Source organism: Rhizoctonia solani, chromosome 5 (assembly GCF_016906535.1).
Source record: "Rhizoctonia solani chromosome 5, complete sequence".
NCBI lineage: Eukaryota > Fungi > Basidiomycota > Agaricomycetes > Cantharellales > Ceratobasidiaceae > Rhizoctonia > Rhizoctonia solani.
This window is the reverse complement of record NC_057374.1, coordinates 1,002,573-1,023,266: the sequence shown is the minus strand read 5'-3', so window position 1 is coordinate 1,023,266 and position 20,694 is coordinate 1,002,573. Positions and strand designations below refer to the sequence as shown.

The following is a 20,694-nucleotide window of genomic DNA, read 5'->3' as shown; positions in this document are numbered from 1 at the left end:
CGTGCCCTCATCTACACACATCGCCCAAGGGTCGACGAGCGACAGCGTCAAGGACAAATATCTATAGAATGGCCTCGGGAACTACTGCATCGGCAGCACCGGGGACACCTGATAAGATGTCACGGGCAGCATCCCCAGAGTCGCCCCAGTTCAAGCTCAGGCCGGCCGAGTCGACGACGGACGGTGCTCAGCCGTCTGCTGAATCCGACAGCGCCGGTCCGGATGCTACTTCATCTTCTGTCCCTCAGACAGACGCAGAGGCTAACGCTACACCCCAGGACATATTCCTCATGTTAAACGCAGTGCAACAAGTGGGCGGCTAATTCCATCCTCTGGCGCTATACACAACTCACATATATCTACAGCTGCACCAGCAGGGCCAACAGAGCCAAGCAAATCCGGGAGCTGGTTCCCACAACGATGCACCAGAGTAAGTGTCGTTGCGCATATATTGCTTTTGTTTACCCCTCTGCCCCCAGAGAGGCTGCCCCTGGGTCGCCCACTCAGCAAGGTACTCCGCCACCGTTGCAGGACTTACAGCTTGATCCAGCTCTCATGGGTGGTTCGGGTGTACCTGCCGGTCAGCAACCACCTGGTGTGCCCCCGCAACAACAACATCTATCTCAGCAACCACCTCACCCGCACATCCCACACCCACACCACCCGCACATGCACCACCAGTCTCTAATCTACCACCACCCGCCACCTCAATATATTCCATCAGGATATCCTCCTCCGGGCGGGCACACGATGCCACCGCCTCCTGAGCTCCAGCAGCTTCCCCAACAGCCTGTACGTCCAACTCGTTCTGGTCGCGCTGGGACGCTAGCTCAGGGGGATTCACAGTATGAAGACGACGGTGAAGATGGTGATAACAGCGCCACATTCATGGATCCCAACGGACAGCCTTCCTCTGGCCCTGCAGAAGAGGCCGCACCCGCTCAACCAGCATCGGGTGGCAAAAAAGGCGGCAAATGGGCTGCACAAGACACAGTCGATTGGCAACGCAAGCGAAAGGATAATCATGTGCGTTCAATGTTCGGGTATATTAATCTGTTCACTCAAGCTGTATGATCTGTCTTTCAGAAAGAAGTTGAACGTCGACGAAGGAGCAATATTAACGAGGGTATCAATGAACTTGCTAGGATAGTTCCCAATGTCGGTGCTGAGAAAGCCAAAGGAGCTATCTTGTCTCGCTCGGTTAGTGATATTCATATCATTACACTAGATCTGTCTGACTGGTGTCTAGGTTCAATACATTCATGATCTGAAAGAAAACGAGGCGCGCAACATTGAAAAATGGACGCTTGAGAAATTACTCATGGATCAGGCGATGGGAGACCTACAGGTAGGGGCACCCCTTGCCGTATTTTGTAAACTATGACACTGAAATGACCTAATATCCAGGCCCAGCTTGACGAAATGCGCCAGCGTCTCGAGGAAGAACGTCAAAAACGAGAACAGGTCGAGGCCCAACTTGCTGAGGTTCTGCGTATTCAACAGGAACGCGCAGGTGAAGAGCCCTCTGCCAAGCGAGCCCGGGTTGAATGATTCCTTATGCGTTTGTTTTTGTATTTGTCCATGTTTGGCAGCCCTTTCCGACTGTCGACTGTGTTTATTGACTCTTTCCTTTTTATCCTCTCGTTTGCTGGTTTTTGGTGTTGGGTTGTTGTTTCTTATTTCACGGCTCGCGTTGCCTCTTCCTTTTTTCTGTCTCTCTACCGAACATGCTCCTCTCGGTGAGTATCCTCGATTGGCTTTTGACGACGAGATACAGTGGTGCGTCGATGAATATTATTTGTGATTTCCGTTTCATGTGCCTGGAGTGATGTTCGATCATGAACTCTCGTAAATTATGTTGAAATCCGGGACCAAACGTTGTGTAGGTGCACGGCGCGACCCTCCCAGTCGTTGCACGTGATGGCTTGTATCTTTGAGGAGATAAATTACGCGTTTGTGTTTGGTAGGTGTATTTCTGGACATTAAGATAGTATGTCGAATATGGCAATTCGCAAACACCAATGCCTCTTGTATTGCTTGCCAAGTTATAAGTTATGTGACATACTTGCAACTACTTTTTGAATGTATGTGTCCGGTTTCCAGCCCGCTGCTCGCTCTGAGCCTTTGGAGGAGCTGGGAAATTCCCATACACACTCGCTACTGTAGCCGAATAAAAAAATTAATCTCGCTTCGAATCGGGCACTAAATGAAACATACCTTTTCTCTTCTCCCGTCTCCTCGCACCAGCACTTGTTTCCTCCTCAACTTCTTGATCCATATCCAGGATACTCTGTGCATTCGTATAGTCAAACTCCTCCACTTCAGGTCGAGGTTTCTTGGTTTCTTGGGGTGTATTCGTGCCCGAGGAGTTGGTTTTTCGTTTTCTCGACTTGGTCCCCGAACGAGCGACGGTCACGATCTCTGTCTCGGGTTGGGACGGTGTGATGGCTGGAGTGGGTTTGGGCGGCTGTGGCGTAGGTTCGTCAATGACCATGATCTCGGATTCAGGTGCGGGTGCAGGCGTAGGCGTAGGCTCGGATTCAGGGTTGGAAGACGCAAGGGAGTGTGCAGCGGGGCGGGGGCCTTGGGTACGTCACTGATAGATCCGTGTATGCGTCGACGGAGCTCTTCAAACGAGTTCTGAGCCGCCTTTGCCGCGGAAGTAGAGGATCGCAAAGCCGAGGGACCAAAGAGTGCACTTTGCGTCGCTCGTGCTTTGGATGGCGTAGGTGTTGTGACTATCGCAGGGCCAAAAAGCGCAGAAGTGCGGGCGGCTTTTGTTGTGGAAGCTGAACAAAACATCACGGAATTAGTCATGTACGTGATAATGTGGATGTTTTGGGGATGCCGTACCAGCCGTTTGAAGCTTGCTCCATAGATCAATGGCTTGAGTAGGGCTTGTTGCCGCCCACGCGGTTTGGATATGGGACTGCGTCGCCTCTTTTGATTATTCTCTTCCGTTCCTTTTCTGCATCACGCTCCTTTTGCTCATCTTCTATACGTTGCTCCCATTCAGTCGCTCCTTCTTTGCTCGAACCACACCCTGCAAAACAGCCTCGACCAAACCTTCGGCGTGCTGTCGAGCTGGAGCGGATAATCTTGGTACAGCTTTATACAATGCTGCCAACGTCACCGGCGCGTTCATCGCGATTTGGAACAAGGCAGTGTTGGCGAGTATATACCTAACCCAGCATATTGATGTCAACACTATAGAACAAGATCGAAGGGAACTTGGAAAGAAGGGATGGAACGTACACTGGACTTTCGTCTTCTTGTCTAGCAATTTTGTCCCTCCACCAAAATACTGCTTCGAATACGGCTGCTCTCTGTTCTACGGGTCGGCTCGGAGCCGGACTTGCGGTACCACTTGGACTCGAACTTCTCGACCTCGTCCCATTCAATTGTAGATCCCATCGTTTCGCGAGTGCCGCTGGGTCGGGTACTTCAGGCATGTATGGTTTACCAGCCGTATTCGCTGACCTGGCCAAGACACGGACGACCGCCCAAGGATGTGGAGAAGGTGTAGGCGGGGCGCTAGGTGGTGGAGTGCCATTGCTGGGTGTAGGCGGGGGCGGAGGATTGGAGGTAGAGTGTTCAAGGAGGGCGTTTCGAAGGTTATCGTATATATGTAGGAGATAATGCGTGTCTGCTCGTGCGTAATGAAGCATTTCTTCCGGGAGTGGTCTACAAACGAATGAGACGAGAAGCCCACGATAATAGGTACATACCGAATGCGCCAGTCTGCGAGCTGATATTGCTTATCAGGTGTAAAGTCTGTATAACGTGCCAAGAGAGCTGCAAGGGAGTGTTTTGGGAAATCTGACAGGGCGTAAGAGTTTATCACTTTTGGGCCTCAAGTGGTTTGCGATGCTCACCTAATACTCGAGACGCATGGAACGTATCGAATAGTCCCACGATAAATAGTCCAAAGTCTCTTTGCAGCCAAACGACATCACTTTCAGCACCATGTAAGACCTTGACAACATTTGGATCCTCCAAAATGCCCCGAAGAACGCTCATCTCTTCTCTAACGCCAGCGTATCAATAACCCAGTCCTGTGTCCGTGAGCTGAGCTGAATAAGACAGACGAGTCCCTTGTAGGTTCTGAGCGAATTGTGCTCGAGGTCGAGCGCAATTTCAGTGCAATTTTTGAGCGAGGCGACCATAGCATTCAATTGTTCGGGCGTATCAACGTACGTGAACGGCGTTTCTTCAAACGAAGCAATAGGTGCTGGGGTAGACGACCTGAGAAGTGATGACGGTGGGACATGGGCGTACGGAGCTGGGTTAGGATGGGGTGGTGGGACATAGAGGCCAGTGAAAGGTGTGTTGTCCGGAGGTGTTTTAAATTTGAGTTGAGGCTTTGGGAGATTAGTTGCATGCAAAAGCGCTTGGGATAGTCTGCGTGGCTAAAACCAACGTATAAGCTTTGATTACTCGAGTTCAGAATATCACACACACCTGGCTGGGCTTGGCAGGAAGTTTGATATCAATTGCAGGAGCCTTGTTCCTACCTGCGAATTCATCCAAGCAAACGTCCTAGAATCAATGCCATGAGGTGGGGCTTGGAAATGCGCGAGGTAGACCTACCGCATTCTCCAATAATTGATCCAAGACGTCCCCCACAAGCGCTCGGTAATCACGTCTGTCGAGCAGATCATCGGCTCTTGCCTTGCCTTTGTCCGGACCGTTCGCATAGGTTACGAGCTTATCGACAATGCCTCTGATACGCTTTGATACAGCATCAAGTTGTTTGGCGGCATTGCGATGGAGAGTGCGTTGGTAAGCGAGGTCACTGCCGAGTGGAAGCTTGGCGGCTATGCGAGTGGGAGGAATGATAGATGACTGGAGGCGAGCGGTGTATGCTTCCAGGTCGGTAGGCGCGGGGATAGGCGCTGCCTCGGAATCCGAGGATCCTCCAGAGCTCATCGCGTGCTACACACTGCCCGAAGTCGACATTGGGAATGGCAGTGATGACTGAGCAGCTAGCAACTCACCAAGTGGTGCCAACAAGATAAGGGGAGGTATACAGTTGTGTATGACGTATGCCTTCAATGCCAACAAGCTGACAATACTCGACGCCCGATAGACTTCAATAGACGATCGTCCAAACGACGTCGAAATTGAACCACTTTTTGAGTCACGTGGATGGCCTTTTTTTAAAATGGATGTGGATAGGATTACCGAGAAGCGCCTGCGTGTGTCAGCCGCGTATCCTCGGAGCCACGGAATCTGGGGTTTGGTGGTAGTATTTAACATTTCGCTGTCTGGTATCAAACTGGCATCTCGACTGCGATTTCTCTCTCCCCTTGGGCGCTGGTGTGCTGTTGCTATTCTCCCATACTACGCATATTCCCGGGTCTGCCTGCTCCTTCCCTCAATCAACCCCGATTCAACCACTCAACCACCCCCACCATGGCTCCCATCCGACCTGATACCAAGGGCCCCAACGGCCGCAGCACTGTCATGCACTCCAAAGTGGTCAGTATCATTGTACACGTATTATACCACTCCTTTACTCACTATGTGCAGGTGATCATCGGGTCTGGTCCTGCGGGACACACTGCTGCTATCTACCTCGCGCGTGCCAACCTTGAGCCAGTCATGTTCGAGGCAAGTTCATCTATCAGTTACCTTACTAGTAGTTTATAACTATTTTCTAGGGCTTCATGGCCAATGGCTTTGCTGCTGGCGGCCAACTTACGACCACGACCGATGTCGAAAACTTCCCGGGTTTCCCAGAAGGCGTGAATGGTACAGAGATGATGAACAAATTCCGTGCCCAGTCGGTTCGATTCGGCACAAAAATCATCACCGAGACTGTGTCTCAGCTCGACCTTTCCCGCCGTCCCTTCCGTTACTGGCGCGAGGGCACCGAGGACGGCGAGCCCGAGACTGCTGATACGATCATCATCGCTACTGGTGCAAGCGCCAAGCGCATGAACCTCCCAGGAGAAGACACCTACTGGCAGAGCGGCATCTCTGCGTGCGCTGTCTGCGACGGTGCAGTCCCCATTTTCAGGTAGCTCCTAATCTTTCCGTTTCGGGTCCGTGGGAAACTCACTTTAGGTTCGTAGGAACAAGCCTTTGGCTGTTATCGGAGGTGGCGATAGCGCTGCCGAAGAGGCTACCTGTAAGCTTGCTTGTGCACAACCACCTGGACCTGCTCTAACGAATTGCGCGTAGATTTGACCAAGTATGCTTCGCATGTATACGTCCTTGTCCGAAGGGATGAACTCCGTGCCAGCAAGATCATGGCCAAACGTCTCCTGGCTCATCCCAAAGTTGTACGTACAATTTCCCATATCATTTCATTTTATTTCATCTGGATTTTGACCATATTCATTCCTCAGACCGTCCTTTGGAATACCGTGGCAGTCGAATGCAAAGGCGACGGTGACCTTCTCAACTCCCTCCGGCTCAAGGATACCAAGACTGGCGAGGAGAAAGACTTGCAGGTCAACGGTCTCTTCTATGCCATCGGTCACGAGCCCGCGACGACGCTCGTACGAGACCAACTCGAAACTGATGCTGACGGCTACATCCTGACCAAGGCCGGTACCGCAGAAACAAGCATCAAGGGCGTGTTTGCGGCTGGTGACGTCCAGGACAAGCGATACAGGCAGGCAATCACCAGTGCTGGGAGCGGGTGCATGGCTGCGCTCGAGGCAGAGAGGTTGTTGGCTGAGGAAGAGGAGCTCTAGTCCCGGGATACTTGGAGGGTGTTTTTGTGTGTGAATTAATAGTAATACTGGGAGTATATAGATTCGATATTTATACACGGCATACATCCACCCCTGTCGTGCCCAAATAATAAGTGTAAAAAGGGTGTTTATGACATAATCACTTACGAGTCGAGTGGCATTGTTTGTATCTGCTTCCGAGGCGATTGAACACTGCCGAAACGAGTGACTGCTCGTCATCTCCCACCCACCACCCACTCGAAATCGAACGTTTTCCCAAACGACACTTGAAAAGTTGAATCGAAATGGCCACTGACTTCTGCCCCGTCTACGCCCCCTTTTTCAGTGCCTTGGTGTGTTTTTCAATTCAGCGACGGGAGAGTGGTTGGAGGCTTACTTTTTGTTGTTGTCCAGGGATGCACCAGCGCGATCGTGTTTACATGTCAGTCTGCACGCTCAGAATGAATAGTGGAATATAGACTTACCTTTCGATCTCGTTTGTTTCGATGGGTATATAGGTATCGGTGCTAGGTACGTGTCCCAATGCCACCCCCTTGTACACTCCACTAACCCGTATTTCCGCAGTTATGGAACAGCAAAGTCTGGTGTCGGTATCTCGGCCATGTCCGTCATCCGTCCCGACCTCATGATGAAGTGCGTTGTACCAGTTATCATGGCTGGTATCATTGCCGTGCGTACCATTTGCATCAATTTTCACTTAAACGCGTCACTTAACTTGATTGTCTAACAGATTTACGGACTGGTCGTCTCGGTACTTATTTCCGGAGAAAGTGAGTTGTATTTCCAAGCCACTGAAATGTGATATACTAATCGGGTCGTAGTGCAACCGCGCATGGCATTATTTACTGGGTTTATCCAACTCGGAGCGGGTCTTAGTGTCGGTCTTGCGGGTCTGGCTGCCGGGTTTGCTATTGGAATCGTTGGCGACGCCGGTGTCCGTGGAACAGCCCAGCAACCCCGTCTTTTCGTCGGAATGGTAAGTTCAAAAATGCTTTTCGGTCGGCAAACGCCTAGCTCACCTCCCAACTTGAGATTCTTATTCTCATTTTCGCCGAAGTCTTGGGTCTCTACGGCTTGATCGTTGCGCTCATCATGAACACGAGCGGTAAAGTCGACGATATCAACAAGCTCTGCCCCCTCCCCAGTGTCTAAACTGGCCTTGCCCGCTTGAGCGCTCCGATCAGATAAACGGACAGAGACGCACGAGGAGCGCGAATGAGACTGAAGCGATCGAGGATGTAGTTGAGCATGTAATACGTATCGTTAATAGCGATTTTTGTGACTTGATCCCCTACGTCATACAGCAAATTCACTGTGAGAAAACGATTTTGGTTTATTAAAATCCTAGATCCCTTAGGGGAAGCGCGTTTTGCTGGGTAGGAATTATTGGACATTTTGGCGGGTATAACTTTGGTGAGTCGGATAGTGGGTGTGGGAGCTAGGTTGGGAGGGTAATTACACTCATCCTAGGATATAGGGAATGTGGCAAATTGAGCATGAGCCGTATGTGTCGGGTGCCTTGTGACCTAACGTAGAAGAAAGAACGTCGTGATGCGGGATACTAGCCAGCCCGGAGCTAGCATCCGTTATTCGGTCGCATTAGATTTGTTTCAAAATTTACTCCAAGCATAGCGTTCTCTCCATTTCTAGGGTAATAATTTTGATTTTATCTGAGGTGCGTGATTGAACAGCAGCAAGTATACAAAGGTGTACCAAAGGAATATATCCAATAACTATTACCAGAGGAGAAAGTACGATTGGAACAGAGATGACGGGGTGACGAGTGCATTATAAGCGTGGTGAAGGATACTACGCTCGAGCCGAGCCCGAGTCCAATTGCATATCCGCCAGCGAGCTCGCAGGAGCATCGGGTGTCGACCCACTCGGTGTCGCCGACGAGGTTGGGAATGGAAGCACTTTACTCTCTCCATCGTTCGGAGTTGTCAGCGCTGTATCCACCTCGACTTCCAGGTCATTCGGTGTCGAGTCGCTTCCCTGCCGTTGTTTCTTCTGTCGCGAGATATACTTGGCCGCCGAGAGCTTTACAAACTTTTTCACCTTTTCGGTCTTTTCGTCCGAGAGTTTTTCAAACTTGCTATTCGAATGACCGTAGCGGCGCATCTCGGTTTCGGCAATCTTGTCCGTTATCTACGAGCTGGGTGTCAACGCTGGAAAGAGAGAAGAAAAGGAAGCAGACTTGCCTCCTTGGCAGTCCTCTTGAACGATTCGTGGGTAAATTCCCCTTTCCACTTGGAGAGCGTCTTGACAACGACCTCGCCAATCAACTTGGTCATCCGTTTCTGTTTCTCGTCGTATGTCGCCTTGGACCAGTCCTTCTTGCTCCTTCCACTTCCAGAGCCGTTTATAGGCGTACCATCAGACGAAGGGGTAGGTAATGCTATGCTTGACGGAACGGGGGATGCAGTCTCGCTCGCACGCGCGATGATCGCATCCAGTTCGCTCTTCGTTGGCCTGCGCAGCAGGTTCGGTTCGGGAGTGGATGACGAATGCTCGGGTGGAGGCGGAGGTGGCAATGGGCCAATTCGTCTGTGTGCACCTCCCCCTAGGAGAGGAGTCGCTTTGAATACTGGAATCGGCTGTGGGTCGGGATCAGAGTCATGTGGAGGTGATTCAGAAGCAGTAAGTCGTTTTGAACGGTCTTCAGCTTCAAGGAGCTGTTGGGGATGTTAGTTGCGCTCATGAACGGACGATGATGGCATACGTCTTCGTTCTTTCGCTTTGGTATTCGGTACCCGGTCTCTTCCAGAGTGGACCATTTGGTAAGAAGCTGGTCAAGTATCACTTAGCCAGCTATTCTTAATGAGGAAATTATGGATGACTCACTTTGTCCGCTAATTCCTTCAACGTCTCGTCCTCGCCTTGCGCAATAACTTTGAGCTTCTCTTCTATCCCAGATTGTACTATCTTCCCACGATTCATTAGAGGCCATGATTGCCACGATTGTAATATCTATAGCCTTTTAGTCAATATCCAGAATAACCTCTCGGTGTGTTATTTATACTCACAATTTCGACAATTTCTTTGTCAGTGTGGGTTTCTGTGTAATTTTCTTCCAGTATGCCAGCCAATAAACCAAAACATCGTAGCTGCATGAGTTCCCGGATAGCATCTGCTTCAGAGGCCTGTGGTGGTTTTTTAGATCAATTAGGGTTCTAGGTTTACTACTTTAGACAGGTCACTTACGCCAATGCGTTTGAGTATTACTATGAGGAAAGTACGTTCGTTCATCAACTGTCTTAGAGAAGAGATGATGTATTGCGCCTCAGAGGGCTCAAGAGGGATCGGATCGTCGCCTGGGTGCTCCGTTAAGCGTTATCGCTATCTACGTCAAGACCCGTAGACTTACGGCTGCCATGTTCCATGCATCTCGGCCTTTGACTGTGGTGGATTTGCTGGCTGCGCCAAGGGCTATAGCCGGAAGTGAGTGATTTGCTTCGACTAAGCACAGCCTTTGCCTTACCTCCAAGCATCTCGTTCGCACGAACATCAGTTTGAGTTTTTCCTCCTAGGAAACCCGCACAGTTGGCTTCACCGCAGTAGCATTTTTGTGGGTCGTGTCTATCGCCCTGAGTTAATGTCAGGCGGACTTTGGGAAGCAATGCTGGAATACCTACCCGTAGCGGTCAACGTTGTAGTTGAACGTAAGTTCTTCATTCTCTTCGATATCTCGTTTGGCAAATATGCCCATACGTATTCGTTTTCCAACAACCCATTTGGCGACATAACAGTTGGGGTTACAGGAGTGATTAGCGAATCGGCCTTTACCACCACGTTTCGTTGCATCGATGTACTATTGATATAAAAAAACGTCAGAAACTATGTGATAGGGGGTGTGGGATGAGCGGTAACCTGTTCCCGTTGAAGCATCATAAAATAAAAGTGTTGGATGCCCTCCTCCGCATACTCACGCATTCTTTTCCGGAGTACTGTTTCATTAACGACGTCGCCAACGTACTCGTAGACGAAATCATCTCTGTTCAGAAGTACGGGTTAGTTTCAGTTATATAAAAAAAGGCCTTCCCGACGGATGGGTGTTTGATCTCGGTCTCACGTCGTACTTTTTGAGCGATGCAGCAGCCCTCAAACCCAGACCTTTCTTTTCCGTCTTAACTATATGTATGTTGGCGTACTGCCGCCTCTGGAACCTGACATTTTACGTTTCCAAAGCACCACCATCAGCGATCCTAGCTTTTAGACGTCTTTCCTGCAAAGCTCGCCAACCTTTGGTTCTGGCATTGTGCTTTAGACGGACATTCTCCCTCTATACACTCCACCTGTGTAATTCTGTTGATGCAATGTGATCCTTCTCCGCATGCCAAATACAACGGGGAGACGCCTAGGAACGAGGTTAGTGCCGTGAGGTTGGATACCGCCACATCATGACGCAGGGAAAAGCGATTATATACCTCGAACATAGTGACAGTCGCATGCATACCCTTCTTCAGCATTCCTAGATTTGCCCAAGGTTTGATACTGGTACCAGTTCTCTTTGATTTCCTGGTAATGTTGCGCCGCCTCCTCCTCTGCACGGGGTAAGTCCCCAATAAGCTGTACCATGGCCAAACGAAGAGAGCGAAGATCAAGTTGGATATAGTATCCTCAGTTAGAATAATACGTTCTCAGGATGAAGGATTAGTCAAATAAGTAATCGGCGATGAAGCCGGGTCGAGGTGCTCTGGCAACTCCCAGATGGTCTATTCATCCTCTAATAAGCGCTGGTACTGTAATTTCCAACCCATCACTACTCGTGTCGCGCCTTCTCTCTTGGTGGACCCGACGACTGGTGCTTTTTGGAATATTTCGCCATGAAGTTTGCGACATTTATCGTAAACATATCAAAAGCATTGAGGGCTCGAGATGGTGCTGGATTGACAAGGATGCTGAATTTTCGTGGCCAGGAGGCAGGAGAGTTGCTGAAGGATCTGATGAACCAGTCGGTGAGTAAATAAATTGGTTTATTTAGAATTATGAACAGGAAATAATTAGTTTTGAACAAGAAAACGTCCTTAGAGGCCAAGTATAACAACACAATGGAGTACCCATGGAGTGAAATCATAATCGCGTATTCCCAAGTGCTGGTTCACACCAACAAGATGAATTGGCAAGAGGCGTACAAAGAGCAATCTGCCGCGTTCCAGTGAGTATATAAGCATTGCATCATGTTGATGATGAACTAAGATTTACGGAGAGCATTCTTGCGTTACTTCATTACGCAGACTCGATGGGTGCTGCCTGTGTTGAAACAAATGCTGCAAGACCTCAAGACTATTGCTGAGCTTGCAGATGAACAAGCGTTCAAGGCCAACACAAAAGCCCCTTCATGCATGGAGGATACTGCGCGTCTTGCCAACAAGGCTTTTAGCAATTGTGTTACCGACAGGTGGGTTCCCTTTTCTCGGTCACAACTCATCTCACAAACACCTATTTTAGAACTTCTTCGCCTTCAGAATCTCGCAAGTGGGGAATATACTATGTCGTAGGCATTGTGATGAAATGTTACTTCAAGGTACGCTACTTGCCGCTCGCATTGATATATCCTAACAGGAATCAGGTGAATCGTATAGCACTCTCCCGGAACATCATGCGTGCGATTCATGCCAACGCAGACATACCTCCACTGGAGCAATACCCACGTGCGGATCAGGTATGTAATAAGCAGTACTCGCACTGTTGCTCCTTGACGGAGCTCTCCTAGGTGACTTATAAATACTACGTAGGGCTGATTAACTTTCTTAATGAGAATCACCAAGCGGTGCGTATTTTTCTCTCTCGTGTTTACTCGATCTAATATCCCACATACCAGGCAGAAGAGGATCTAACCTATGCATTCTACCATTGCCACCGAGCTTCAGACCGTAATCAAGAGTGAGCCGGTTTTGATACTTCTTTTGGGCATATGCTGACTACTTTGGCCGACAGATTGATACTCACATATCTTGTGCCACTTCGTCTTTGTCGCGGAATTCTGCCATCCAATACATTATTTACTCGGTTCCCTCGACTCGGCGAGCTCTATTCTCCCTTTGTCATCGCAATTAAAAATGGTGACCTTCGTGGATATGACGAGGCTCTCTTATGGGCTGAGCGACGCTTAACGGACATGGGAACATATCTCACAGTCGAGAAAGCACGAGAGATATGTGTGCGAGAGCTATTACGAAAAGTGTACGTTTGGTCTTTTTGGTCAGTTTATAACGAGGGCTGACTAGCAACGGCTATTAGCTGGCTTGTTCATGAAAAGTTTCACCAGGTTCCTATATCCTTGTTCCATGCGGGATTCCTCGCAGCCGGCCAGGAAATGGAGGCGGTCGAAGCTGAGTGTATGGTCGCTAACATGATTCACAAAGGTTACATCCGTGGATACATATCTCATGAGAAACAGACGGCAGTGTTATCTAAAACTGCTGCCTTCCCAGCATTCACTGAACGAAAGTCTGCTTGATGTATCACTGGGCCCTAAAATTGCTCTCGCTCTTCCATAGATTGCATTTTATATAACAATGGAACTGGACCATTGGTCGTGGCAAATTTGTGCGAGTAGAAATAAAATCTTCACACAGATCCGACAATCCCAACACTGAAAACTATACACATTTCATTTATAGCCATAAAGTGACTTGAGTTATCGTTCGTAAATCAGAAGATAAGATCAAGAACCCCTCCAATCAAGCCCGATGCGAGACAGCAGCTAGAATAGATTCAAATTTCATCAGTATCCAATAAAGTGCGGATAAATACGACGCATATACTCACAACGAAGTGATGCTCCACTGTCTACCCAGTCCACAAGTTGGCTGCTGTAAAGGCGGGAAACTGGGGACGCAGCATTTCTGTGACTCTCCCCAGCTCCACCCGCTTGGGCACGTCTTGCCAGACGGTGGCTTTGCCGGGCTCTTAGGACCACCATGAGGCACACAGCATTTGCGATCTGCCCACCAGAATTCGCCGTTGGAGCACGACGAAGGACCAGTAGGGAACGGTTTGCACCAAGAGGCTTCAGCGACCCAAGAGCAAGTGACAGGGCACGAAGGCGGCTTGTTGTCATAAGGCTTGGACTTTGGAACGCAGCAACTACGAGAAGAGCTCCAGTACCAATTGGATGGGCAGTAGGTCCCCTCCCTACAGCTCGACATGAGTTCGAATTCTGCATATGTTATAAAGAAACTTACGGGGGCGACGGGGGACTGTGTGGACCGCCAATAGGCAAGCAGCATTTCTTAGTCTCCCACCAGAACTCTGTCTTTGAACAAGAGTCTGGCCCTGTCTTGGGAGGCTCCGGAGCTGGGGTGGGTGGAGCAGGAGCTGGATCGGGAGCACAGTAGTAAGACTCGGGCTTCCAAGAACACTTGGCGGGGCAGGCTGGTGTAGCAGCACATCAGGAACCGATGGAACGCAGCACCTATAGAGCCAAGAACATTTCAATAAACTAAATTAATAAAATAGCTTTCTTTCTTTACCCTTTATCGGAATTCCAGTACCATTTGTTGGGACATTGGTAACCGCTCGGCGGGGACGGAGGCACAGGGACCCCTCCGTGCGGCAGACAGCACTTCTTGTTATCCCACCAGAAGTCACCATTGTTGCAGCTCTCTCCTCCACCGTTTGGTACACACGAGTAAGTTTCCGGATTCCACTTCAAGCTCCGTCCGCACGATGGCTCCGGCGACGTAGGCTTCTCGGGCACACAGCAGCTAGTTTGGCCGCACCATCAGTACCCAGGTTTCTAATATGAACAGCGACATGGAGAGCTCACTTGTTCTCAGAGCTCCAGTACCACTTCTTCATGCAACTATGACCTGCAGGAGGACTGGGAGGCTTCGATATCCCACCATACCTGAGGTTGTTGATTGTCAGATAAGATGTGCAGATGTCTTGTGCGTTTCACGACTCACGGCAAGCAGCAGCCCTTCTGCTTCCACCAAAATAACTTGTGACCACAAGTATCTTTGCCATGACCAAAGGTCGGAGTGGCTTCGACCAGAAGAGTTGATGCGCTAAAGGCAAGGAGTGCGGTAGCGAAGTGCATGGTAGAGAACGAACTAATGAAGGGATTGGAATCCAAGCTCGGGGTCGAGAAGGATAGAGATCCAGTTGGCCGTGCTTTTTCTTCTTATATGTAAAATAAATCACAAAATTTCGCGAACAGAATCGGGTGCCTTGCAAGAGTCGCCGCGACATGCTGCCAGTACTAGGTCGGTCATTCCAGGATGGCGTTACTACTGTTCGCCGTGGAAGTACGTTTTGGTCATGATCCGAGAAGCTAGATCCAGACGGAATGGCTATCCATGATTGTTCTCCAACATCCGTTGCTGAGTTGGAGATAACTTGTTGCGATATCGATTGGTTCCGCTCACTCGAACAGGGGGACTACATTTTCCAAGTTGCAACAGATGGGGCGGACTTAGGAGGCTTAAGCGTACTTGAGCATGGGCAATAAAGGTACGCTCGGAACGTAGTCATGCTTAAGTGATGTTTTCGAAGATCGGGCGCCGTGATTGAAAAGGCGTTAAGTTTCTTCTATTTCAGCTTCGGTAGCCCAATATATAATCGATCATCCCTTAGTATTGTAGATGAGTTGTGAAGAGTGGTTGTAGTCTAATCTCAGCACTGTTTAAATTTCCTGCTGCCCGTCTTTTATCCGCGGTTAACTAGAACCAGGTTTGGTTGTAGCTAAGTTAAGGCAGCATATTATGTGTATTACATTTTCCCCTTCGAGCGCTTAGGCCGATTCCGCATATTTGACTAATCTAATAATGGAAAATGGAGATAAGCAACGGCTGTTTCCTCACGACTCAGTCCCGTTTCCGCCTGATTGTTCGTGTTCGAGAAGCTGTTTTGGAACTCTCCTGGCTCTAGACCATTCATCTGAAGACCGTTACTGATTAATTGCCCATCCATGTTTACCCTCAATTCCTATTCAAACCACCGTGACCCCACGTCCATTGATCGTCGTGAATATATGCATTTGTTTATGTATCTATTAACCGAATACTCCCTGGGCCGAGGGCATCCATATATCGAGGGGTACGTGACTATGTGAGTTCCTTTGTTGAGTCTCATTACGGTGTCACAAAATCCTGAAATGTAGTATGGCTGAGAAAGACGACCACTTTCAACACGTTTTCAGTACGATGTGGTCTCATTCTTGTCGTGTACAACAGCACTCGTGATGCATACGGTGTCCGTATGTAATGTTTTCCCCTGGATTTATCTGGTGATTTCGAACCAGGGGTTTGGTTGACTATTTATAAAAGTTGATTTAAAAGTACAGGTGGATATTCGGTACTATTACTAAGGAGTCTAACTAGTAGATACCCTGTTGAGCGAGGGCCTCTTCGGCCTGATCCTGGGCTGAGTAATAGTGATTGTTGTTGGATTAGAGTCAGCAAGTCTTGAATAGGCTTGACTTACCATGGCGCTTAGCACGCGCCCTATCAATGGCATCGAGCCCCCGAGTCTCAACCTCGCGATCAACAAAGGCACCCACGAATCCCGCACTTTCCAATACTAATTAGCAAACTGATACGACCTTTGATGTCTCAATTAGCTTACAGGAGCTCCTTCGCGGTTGCGTGGTCTGCGGGATGACCGTTGTTCGCAGCATGGTTCTCGTATGCTTTTGCCGCCTCGAAGGCTGCGGCGCCAGCTGTAGTATAGAGTCGATATCGAATAATCACAAGGAAAATAAATAATACTAACCAATGAGTTCGTGACTCCACGAAGCCTCGTGCGGTCTTTGAGTAACTTGTTCATAGGCCTGGGCCTAAATAGAAGCTGGAGTCAACACTAGCCTTCATAGCGACTAGCTAAAGCTACTCTAACCTGATGCTATCATCGCCGAACCAACTCATGATCTTGTAAAACTAAGTGGCGCTGGATTGTTCGATAGTAGAGTCTGTGAGACTGGTATGGGGTCTCCCCCGCTCTTTTGTACCCCCCTTTGGTGTATTTTTAGTGACGATGGTCCCGATAGAGTTTGCTGGAGCCAGAATCATTCTCCGCTCGCCGTTTCCCTCGTGTGTCAAACCATTAGGCGTAGCTGTTCATCTCAAATCCCCTTTGTAATGGAATGTGCATTGGGTTGATTGAAGCTCTGCTAAATTAGGCACGATCACCTCATAACTGCTGCGCGGCTCGTAATTACACTCTGACTCTAGGAGAGCCGGTTACGGTACGAATAGCACACCTGGAACCTTGACAATGAAAAATGATATGCATATATCCATCCAACATACAAGTTGAATTATCAACTATTATTCATGCAGCGAATTTGTTGTAAACTTGTCTGGGTGCGGGCTTTTGTGGAAAACCAATTAGATGTATTTATAGATATGTCAAAAATAAACGCCCCAATCTCAAGGCATGTATGCTTCCACAGCATCTTCTGAATTCAAATACACGCGACAATCCAAGGCACTGAACACATAGTGCCTAGGCCATGAGCATAGCCATGAAGCTATGCATATATACATGTCTTACTCTTCAGATGGGGCGCTGGATACGGGAATCCAACTCATAAAGAAGAATAGTATCGCGAGGTATTGCAGCCTGGCACGTCGTGGACCGTTAGCAGCACCAGACTGAACCCAAACCGTGTTCTAACGCTAATTTATATGCGTTTTTGCATTGTAAAATTTGATTGTTTATCTCGGCCATTTTATTGGAGCATTATGAATTTGAATTTAAAGATCAAGCAAAGTACCATACAGACAATGTATTAATTATGTTAGTTTAATAGTACCCTCCACCATAGTTATTGTTTTGTAACATTGCTGCCTCGGCATGCCCCCGAGCTACGGAGGGTTTATTTTATTTTCTGCTTCAATGTCTCTATAAATACTACCTTACCTTGGCTCTCGGCACGCTGACGGTCGTACCAATCAAGACCCTTGGTCTCGATCTCTCGGTCGAGGAAAGCCCCTACAAATCCAGCGCTTTCCAAGATAAGTTAGTGATGTGTATGCACGCAAACTGTGAGCAAGGTGACTGACATGAGCTCCTTTGCCGTAGCATGTGAATCTGGCTGTCCGTTCTGAGCAACGTGATTCTCGTAGGCTTTGGCAGCCTCAAAAGCGGCAGCTCCAGCTAATTTTTATATGATTAGGTGCTTGTGCTCTAGTGGTTGATACTGTAATGCTTACCGATGAGTTCGTGAGACCACGAGGCTTCGTGGGGCCTCTGGGTAACCTGATCGTAGGCTCCGGCCTGGTAGCTGTCTCCGGAAAACCAACTCATGTCTCGCTAGAATAGGTAGAACAGGAAAGAAAGTACAAGTGCCGAGAGAAGTGAGGATCAACACAACACTCCTGTCTAGCTTTATAGTCGAGTCATGTATATTATTAGGTTTTGGTAATTGGCTGTCTGTTAACCCGAAAGGTGAAGTCGACCTCCCGCAGACACACCATGGCCTTGTTGCCAAAGCATGTTAGGTTGGCTACTATTCCTGATCCCACGGTAGTCATGGTGGCCGGAAAACACAGATCCTGTTGACACCAGGGAGGATAAATATGGAACTCGTATCTGGCAAGTTCAGCCGCAGGGCAAGATCCAAAAATAACCGCACAGCATGAGTTACGCGACAAACAATCAGGTCATGAATGTTTCCGGATTGGTTCTGGATTGCACATGAAGCTACGGGCACGGTTGATTATTTTTAGGAACAAGGCTGCATTTTGTCAAAACGACTTGAAAGGTATTTTTGGTGTTCGCCTCGGACCTGGTGTTGAAATAGTCACCACAGACTGGTGGTTGGCATTAACGTTAATCAATTGGGTAATGTACCGAATTTGGGGGTTCTGGTAATTCTTGCACAGCTTGGACTCCAAACACCGTTGAGCAAATCTTTCCTTGGTTTGCTCTGTTTACTCATATTATGGCCAGTAAATTTCCTTGCATTTTGTTCAGCATATCATTGTGCTGCTATTATATGCAAAACGACAGTGGAGGACCATTGACCACGGCGTTCTGGAACACTTTGGAGAATTGACTGTTATGGTTGTGATGTCATTTTGTCACATGACCCCGCCAAGTGGCCGACCGGAATTCGATGTTCTTTCTCACATAAACTATGATGTTTGAGTGAGCTGATCCTCTATACCAACGATTTGTAGAGTTCCCTGTGATCGGCGTCTAGAAAAGACTTCTGCGAGCGAATGTTAGATACGTGTGCGACATCTTATCCAGAACGATTGCACCTTATCGCATCACTGCTTGGCACGGTTTTAAGCACGTCCCTATCATATTAAAATTGGTGGCATGTCTGAGCCCCGCAGGAATTCACATTCTGGCCCTCAACGCCGCATCTCTTTTTTCGAACGAGATCCTGGCATCCCCGTAGTTTCCGCTACACCACCACAGAGCGAGATGCCCCCCAGTGGGCACGATCCAATTGCAAGTAGTAGCACAGCTGAGGAATGGGACGAGTATGAGGAGTCTAATAGAAAAGGTTTATTTGGATTGGTCGATAAATTCAGTCCACGAATGGTACTCGAAAACTCTGGTAGCGTTGGTGAGTAAGAACTACACAGCTGGTAAACAAACGGCTAACAAATGGGCAACCCCTCCAAGCACGCGACCACTTGGCGAATGAGCGTACTTGGTTGGCTTATGTACGCACCTCCTTGGCCATCGCATCCACGGGCGTTGGTATGTATACTCATTTAACCAAATCAAAGAATAGACGTAAACCACCCGTTACTAGCCCTGGTGCAGCTTTTTACGATTGCTGCGCAACAACCAGCCGGAACTGTGCTCATAGGTGCCAAACTCCAACGATTTGCTCGCCCTCTGGGTGCCGTAATCGTGGTCATCGGAATGACGGTATTAGCACTTGGTAGGAATTTTTTATAATGGTCATAAGGAAATCTGTCTCAACCTTTTTTATAGGGGTAAACCGTTACTTCAAAGTCCAATACGCGTTAACAGAAAACAAATTTCCACCGGCTCGAAAAACGGTCGCATTCATCAGTACAGTGCTGGCAGCTATTGTTGCAGTTGTATTCGGCATTTTGGTTGGAGTTCCCCGACGTTGACATTATCTTGACAGGCATGTGAATTGAGGCAATATAATGATCTAATGTATTATAGCTTCATAATGACAATAAGTTATAATGGCTACACCAAATCCCAAAACATTTACGGCTATTATAGTAAGGGTAGAGTAAAATGCAATAAAGACATTTTCAGATGCACTGGTGGGGAGTCAGGTGGTGCATCATTCACGAGTAACGGTGGAAACTTACATATTTGGAGACCGTCCCTTTTGTTATGAACTGTAGTAAGAGTTTGTAGGCGATGCTAGTGCCAGTTGATTGTTATGAATCTATGCAGAGGTTATTAGAATAGTCGCATACACGAGATATTTCAGTACTTACCGGTGATACCGAAGGGGAAGGAAATTCTGAAGACCAGACTCCACCTCGCTCCAAGTCAACCTCGGAACTTGCGACTGATGATCTCGGCGAAGAGCTAGAGTCGCGGAAAGTAGTCATAGGGACGTCAGGTAGACCTCCTTCCGGTGCCTCGACAAGTGAAGACCGTGCCAATAGACGAAGGGTGTTCATAAACGAGTTCATTGCGATTATTAGGTAATGAGTTCAAGTCGAGCGGATTGGATGATTTGGACTGGGGATGTGACGGCAGCGTATGTCAAGGAGGTGCAAGTATAGCTAGTCGAGACTATATGGACTGCTGAGTCTTGGTCCGGCCAGTAATGCGAGAGCCGACCGCGTTTAAGGTGGTGGGTTGTGTTTCAAGAAAGGTGCTTGGACGCAGAGTAAGGCAGTTGTGTTTTGTTGGTCGTTGAAAACTCACACGAGGTAGCGTCGTGCTATTTATGTACGTACACCGGCTCCCGAGGCCATACCTTTGAACTAAAGTCGCTCCACTCTCCATAAAATCATATCCGGCCTGGTCTGAGTGTCTCGGCCCCGGCATGAGGTCATCGCCATGGAATCTTCCTTGTCTTCCT

The 20,694-nt window shown here is 48.6% G+C and overlaps 11 protein-coding genes across 11 annotated transcripts; 5 read left to right on the top strand and 6 right to left on the bottom strand.

The window, feature by feature from the left end:
- Positions 1 to 68: 68 nt before the first annotated feature.
- On the top strand, positions 69 to 1,551 carry RhiXN_09128 (helix loop helix DNA-binding domain protein; the record flags this gene model as incomplete). The annotated part of the gene is made up of 6 exons (XM_043328944.1): positions 69 to 311; positions 366 to 430; positions 480 to 1,026; positions 1,087 to 1,200; positions 1,250 to 1,348; positions 1,408 to 1,551. 6 exons carry the CDS (start codon positions 69 to 71, stop codon positions 1,549 to 1,551), a joined length of 1,212 nt encoding a protein of 403 aa, XP_043180390.1.
- Positions 1,552 to 2,071: 520 nt separating this feature from the next.
- RhiXN_09127 (3'-5' exonuclease) lies at positions 2,072 to 4,929 on the bottom strand (the record flags this gene model as incomplete). Its single annotated transcript, XM_043328943.1, has 11 exons — positions 2,072 to 2,160; positions 2,218 to 2,533; positions 2,593 to 2,789; positions 2,854 to 2,929; positions 3,002 to 3,182; positions 3,256 to 3,684; positions 3,729 to 3,819; positions 3,876 to 4,027; positions 4,198 to 4,409; positions 4,462 to 4,539; positions 4,591 to 4,929. 11 exons carry the CDS (start codon positions 4,927 to 4,929, stop codon positions 2,072 to 2,074), a joined length of 2,160 nt encoding a protein of 719 aa, XP_043180389.1.
- A 486-nt stretch (positions 4,930 to 5,415) lies between these two features.
- Positions 5,416 to 6,704, top strand: RhiXN_09126 (thioredoxin reductase; the record flags this gene model as incomplete). The annotated part of the gene is made up of 6 exons (XM_043328942.1): positions 5,416 to 5,481; positions 5,533 to 5,601; positions 5,664 to 6,022; positions 6,078 to 6,133; positions 6,187 to 6,287; positions 6,354 to 6,704. The coding sequence occupies 6 exons, from the start codon at positions 5,416 to 5,418 to the stop codon at positions 6,702 to 6,704; spliced, it is 1,002 nt and encodes a 333-aa protein (XP_043180388.1).
- A 284-nt stretch (positions 6,705 to 6,988) lies between these two features.
- RhiXN_09125 (ATP synthase subunit C) lies at positions 6,989 to 7,856 on the top strand (the record flags this gene model as incomplete). Its single annotated transcript, XM_043328941.1, has 7 exons — positions 6,989 to 7,036; positions 7,098 to 7,125; positions 7,202 to 7,214; positions 7,269 to 7,374; positions 7,435 to 7,474; positions 7,526 to 7,680; positions 7,737 to 7,856. 7 exons carry the CDS (start codon positions 6,989 to 6,991, stop codon positions 7,854 to 7,856), a joined length of 510 nt encoding a protein of 169 aa, XP_043180387.1.
- A 657-nt stretch (positions 7,857 to 8,513) lies between these two features.
- Positions 8,514 to 8,825, bottom strand: RhiXN_09124 (uncharacterized protein; the record flags this gene model as incomplete). The annotated part of the gene is made up of 1 exon (XM_043328940.1): positions 8,514 to 8,825. The coding sequence occupies one exon, from the start codon at positions 8,823 to 8,825 to the stop codon at positions 8,514 to 8,516; it is 312 nt and encodes a 103-aa protein (XP_043180386.1).
- Positions 8,826 to 8,866: 41 nt separating this feature from the next.
- Positions 8,867 to 10,696, bottom strand: RhiXN_09123 (histone-lysine N-methyltransferase SETD2; the record flags this gene model as incomplete). Its single annotated transcript, XM_043328939.1, has 9 exons — positions 8,867 to 9,379; positions 9,427 to 9,492; positions 9,549 to 9,674; positions 9,731 to 9,847; positions 9,909 to 10,025; positions 10,072 to 10,133; positions 10,186 to 10,283; positions 10,340 to 10,515; positions 10,634 to 10,696. The coding sequence occupies 9 exons, from the start codon at positions 10,694 to 10,696 to the stop codon at positions 8,867 to 8,869; spliced, it is 1,338 nt and encodes a 445-aa protein (XP_043180385.1).
- Positions 10,697 to 11,228: 532 nt separating this feature from the next.
- On the top strand, positions 11,229 to 13,167 carry RhiXN_09122 (uncharacterized protein; the record flags this gene model as incomplete). The annotated part of the gene is made up of 10 exons (XM_043328938.1): positions 11,229 to 11,257; positions 11,568 to 11,662; positions 11,712 to 11,862; positions 11,914 to 12,105; positions 12,156 to 12,231; positions 12,277 to 12,369; positions 12,421 to 12,477; positions 12,529 to 12,590; positions 12,645 to 12,890; positions 12,948 to 13,167. The coding sequence occupies 10 exons, from the start codon at positions 11,229 to 11,231 to the stop codon at positions 13,165 to 13,167; spliced, it is 1,221 nt and encodes a 406-aa protein (XP_043180384.1).
- A 223-nt stretch (positions 13,168 to 13,390) lies between these two features.
- Positions 13,391 to 14,751, bottom strand: RhiXN_09121 (uncharacterized protein; the record flags this gene model as incomplete). The annotated part of the gene is made up of 6 exons (XM_043328937.1): positions 13,391 to 13,413; positions 13,479 to 13,844; positions 13,895 to 14,124; positions 14,183 to 14,416; positions 14,479 to 14,559; positions 14,618 to 14,751. 6 exons carry the CDS (start codon positions 14,749 to 14,751, stop codon positions 13,391 to 13,393), a joined length of 1,068 nt encoding a protein of 355 aa, XP_043180383.1.
- Positions 14,752 to 16,029: 1,278 nt separating this feature from the next.
- RhiXN_09120 (uncharacterized protein) lies at positions 16,030 to 17,960 on the bottom strand (the record flags this gene model as incomplete). The annotated part of the gene is made up of 6 exons (XM_043328936.1): positions 16,030 to 16,076; positions 16,137 to 16,222; positions 16,278 to 16,371; positions 17,574 to 17,659; positions 17,717 to 17,810; positions 17,867 to 17,960. The coding sequence occupies 6 exons, from the start codon at positions 17,958 to 17,960 to the stop codon at positions 16,030 to 16,032; spliced, it is 501 nt and encodes a 166-aa protein (XP_043180382.1).
- A 1,020-nt stretch (positions 17,961 to 18,980) lies between these two features.
- Positions 18,981 to 19,756, top strand: RhiXN_09119 (uncharacterized protein; the record flags this gene model as incomplete). The annotated part of the gene is made up of 4 exons (XM_043328935.1): positions 18,981 to 19,233; positions 19,293 to 19,370; positions 19,426 to 19,557; positions 19,611 to 19,756. 4 exons carry the CDS (start codon positions 18,981 to 18,983, stop codon positions 19,754 to 19,756), a joined length of 609 nt encoding a protein of 202 aa, XP_043180381.1.
- A 233-nt stretch (positions 19,757 to 19,989) lies between these two features.
- RhiXN_09118 (uncharacterized protein) lies at positions 19,990 to 20,299 on the bottom strand (the record flags this gene model as incomplete). Its single annotated transcript, XM_043328934.1, has 2 exons — positions 19,990 to 20,046; positions 20,099 to 20,299. The coding sequence occupies 2 exons, from the start codon at positions 20,297 to 20,299 to the stop codon at positions 19,990 to 19,992; spliced, it is 258 nt and encodes an 85-aa protein (XP_043180380.1).
- Positions 20,300 to 20,694: the final 395 nt, after the last annotated feature.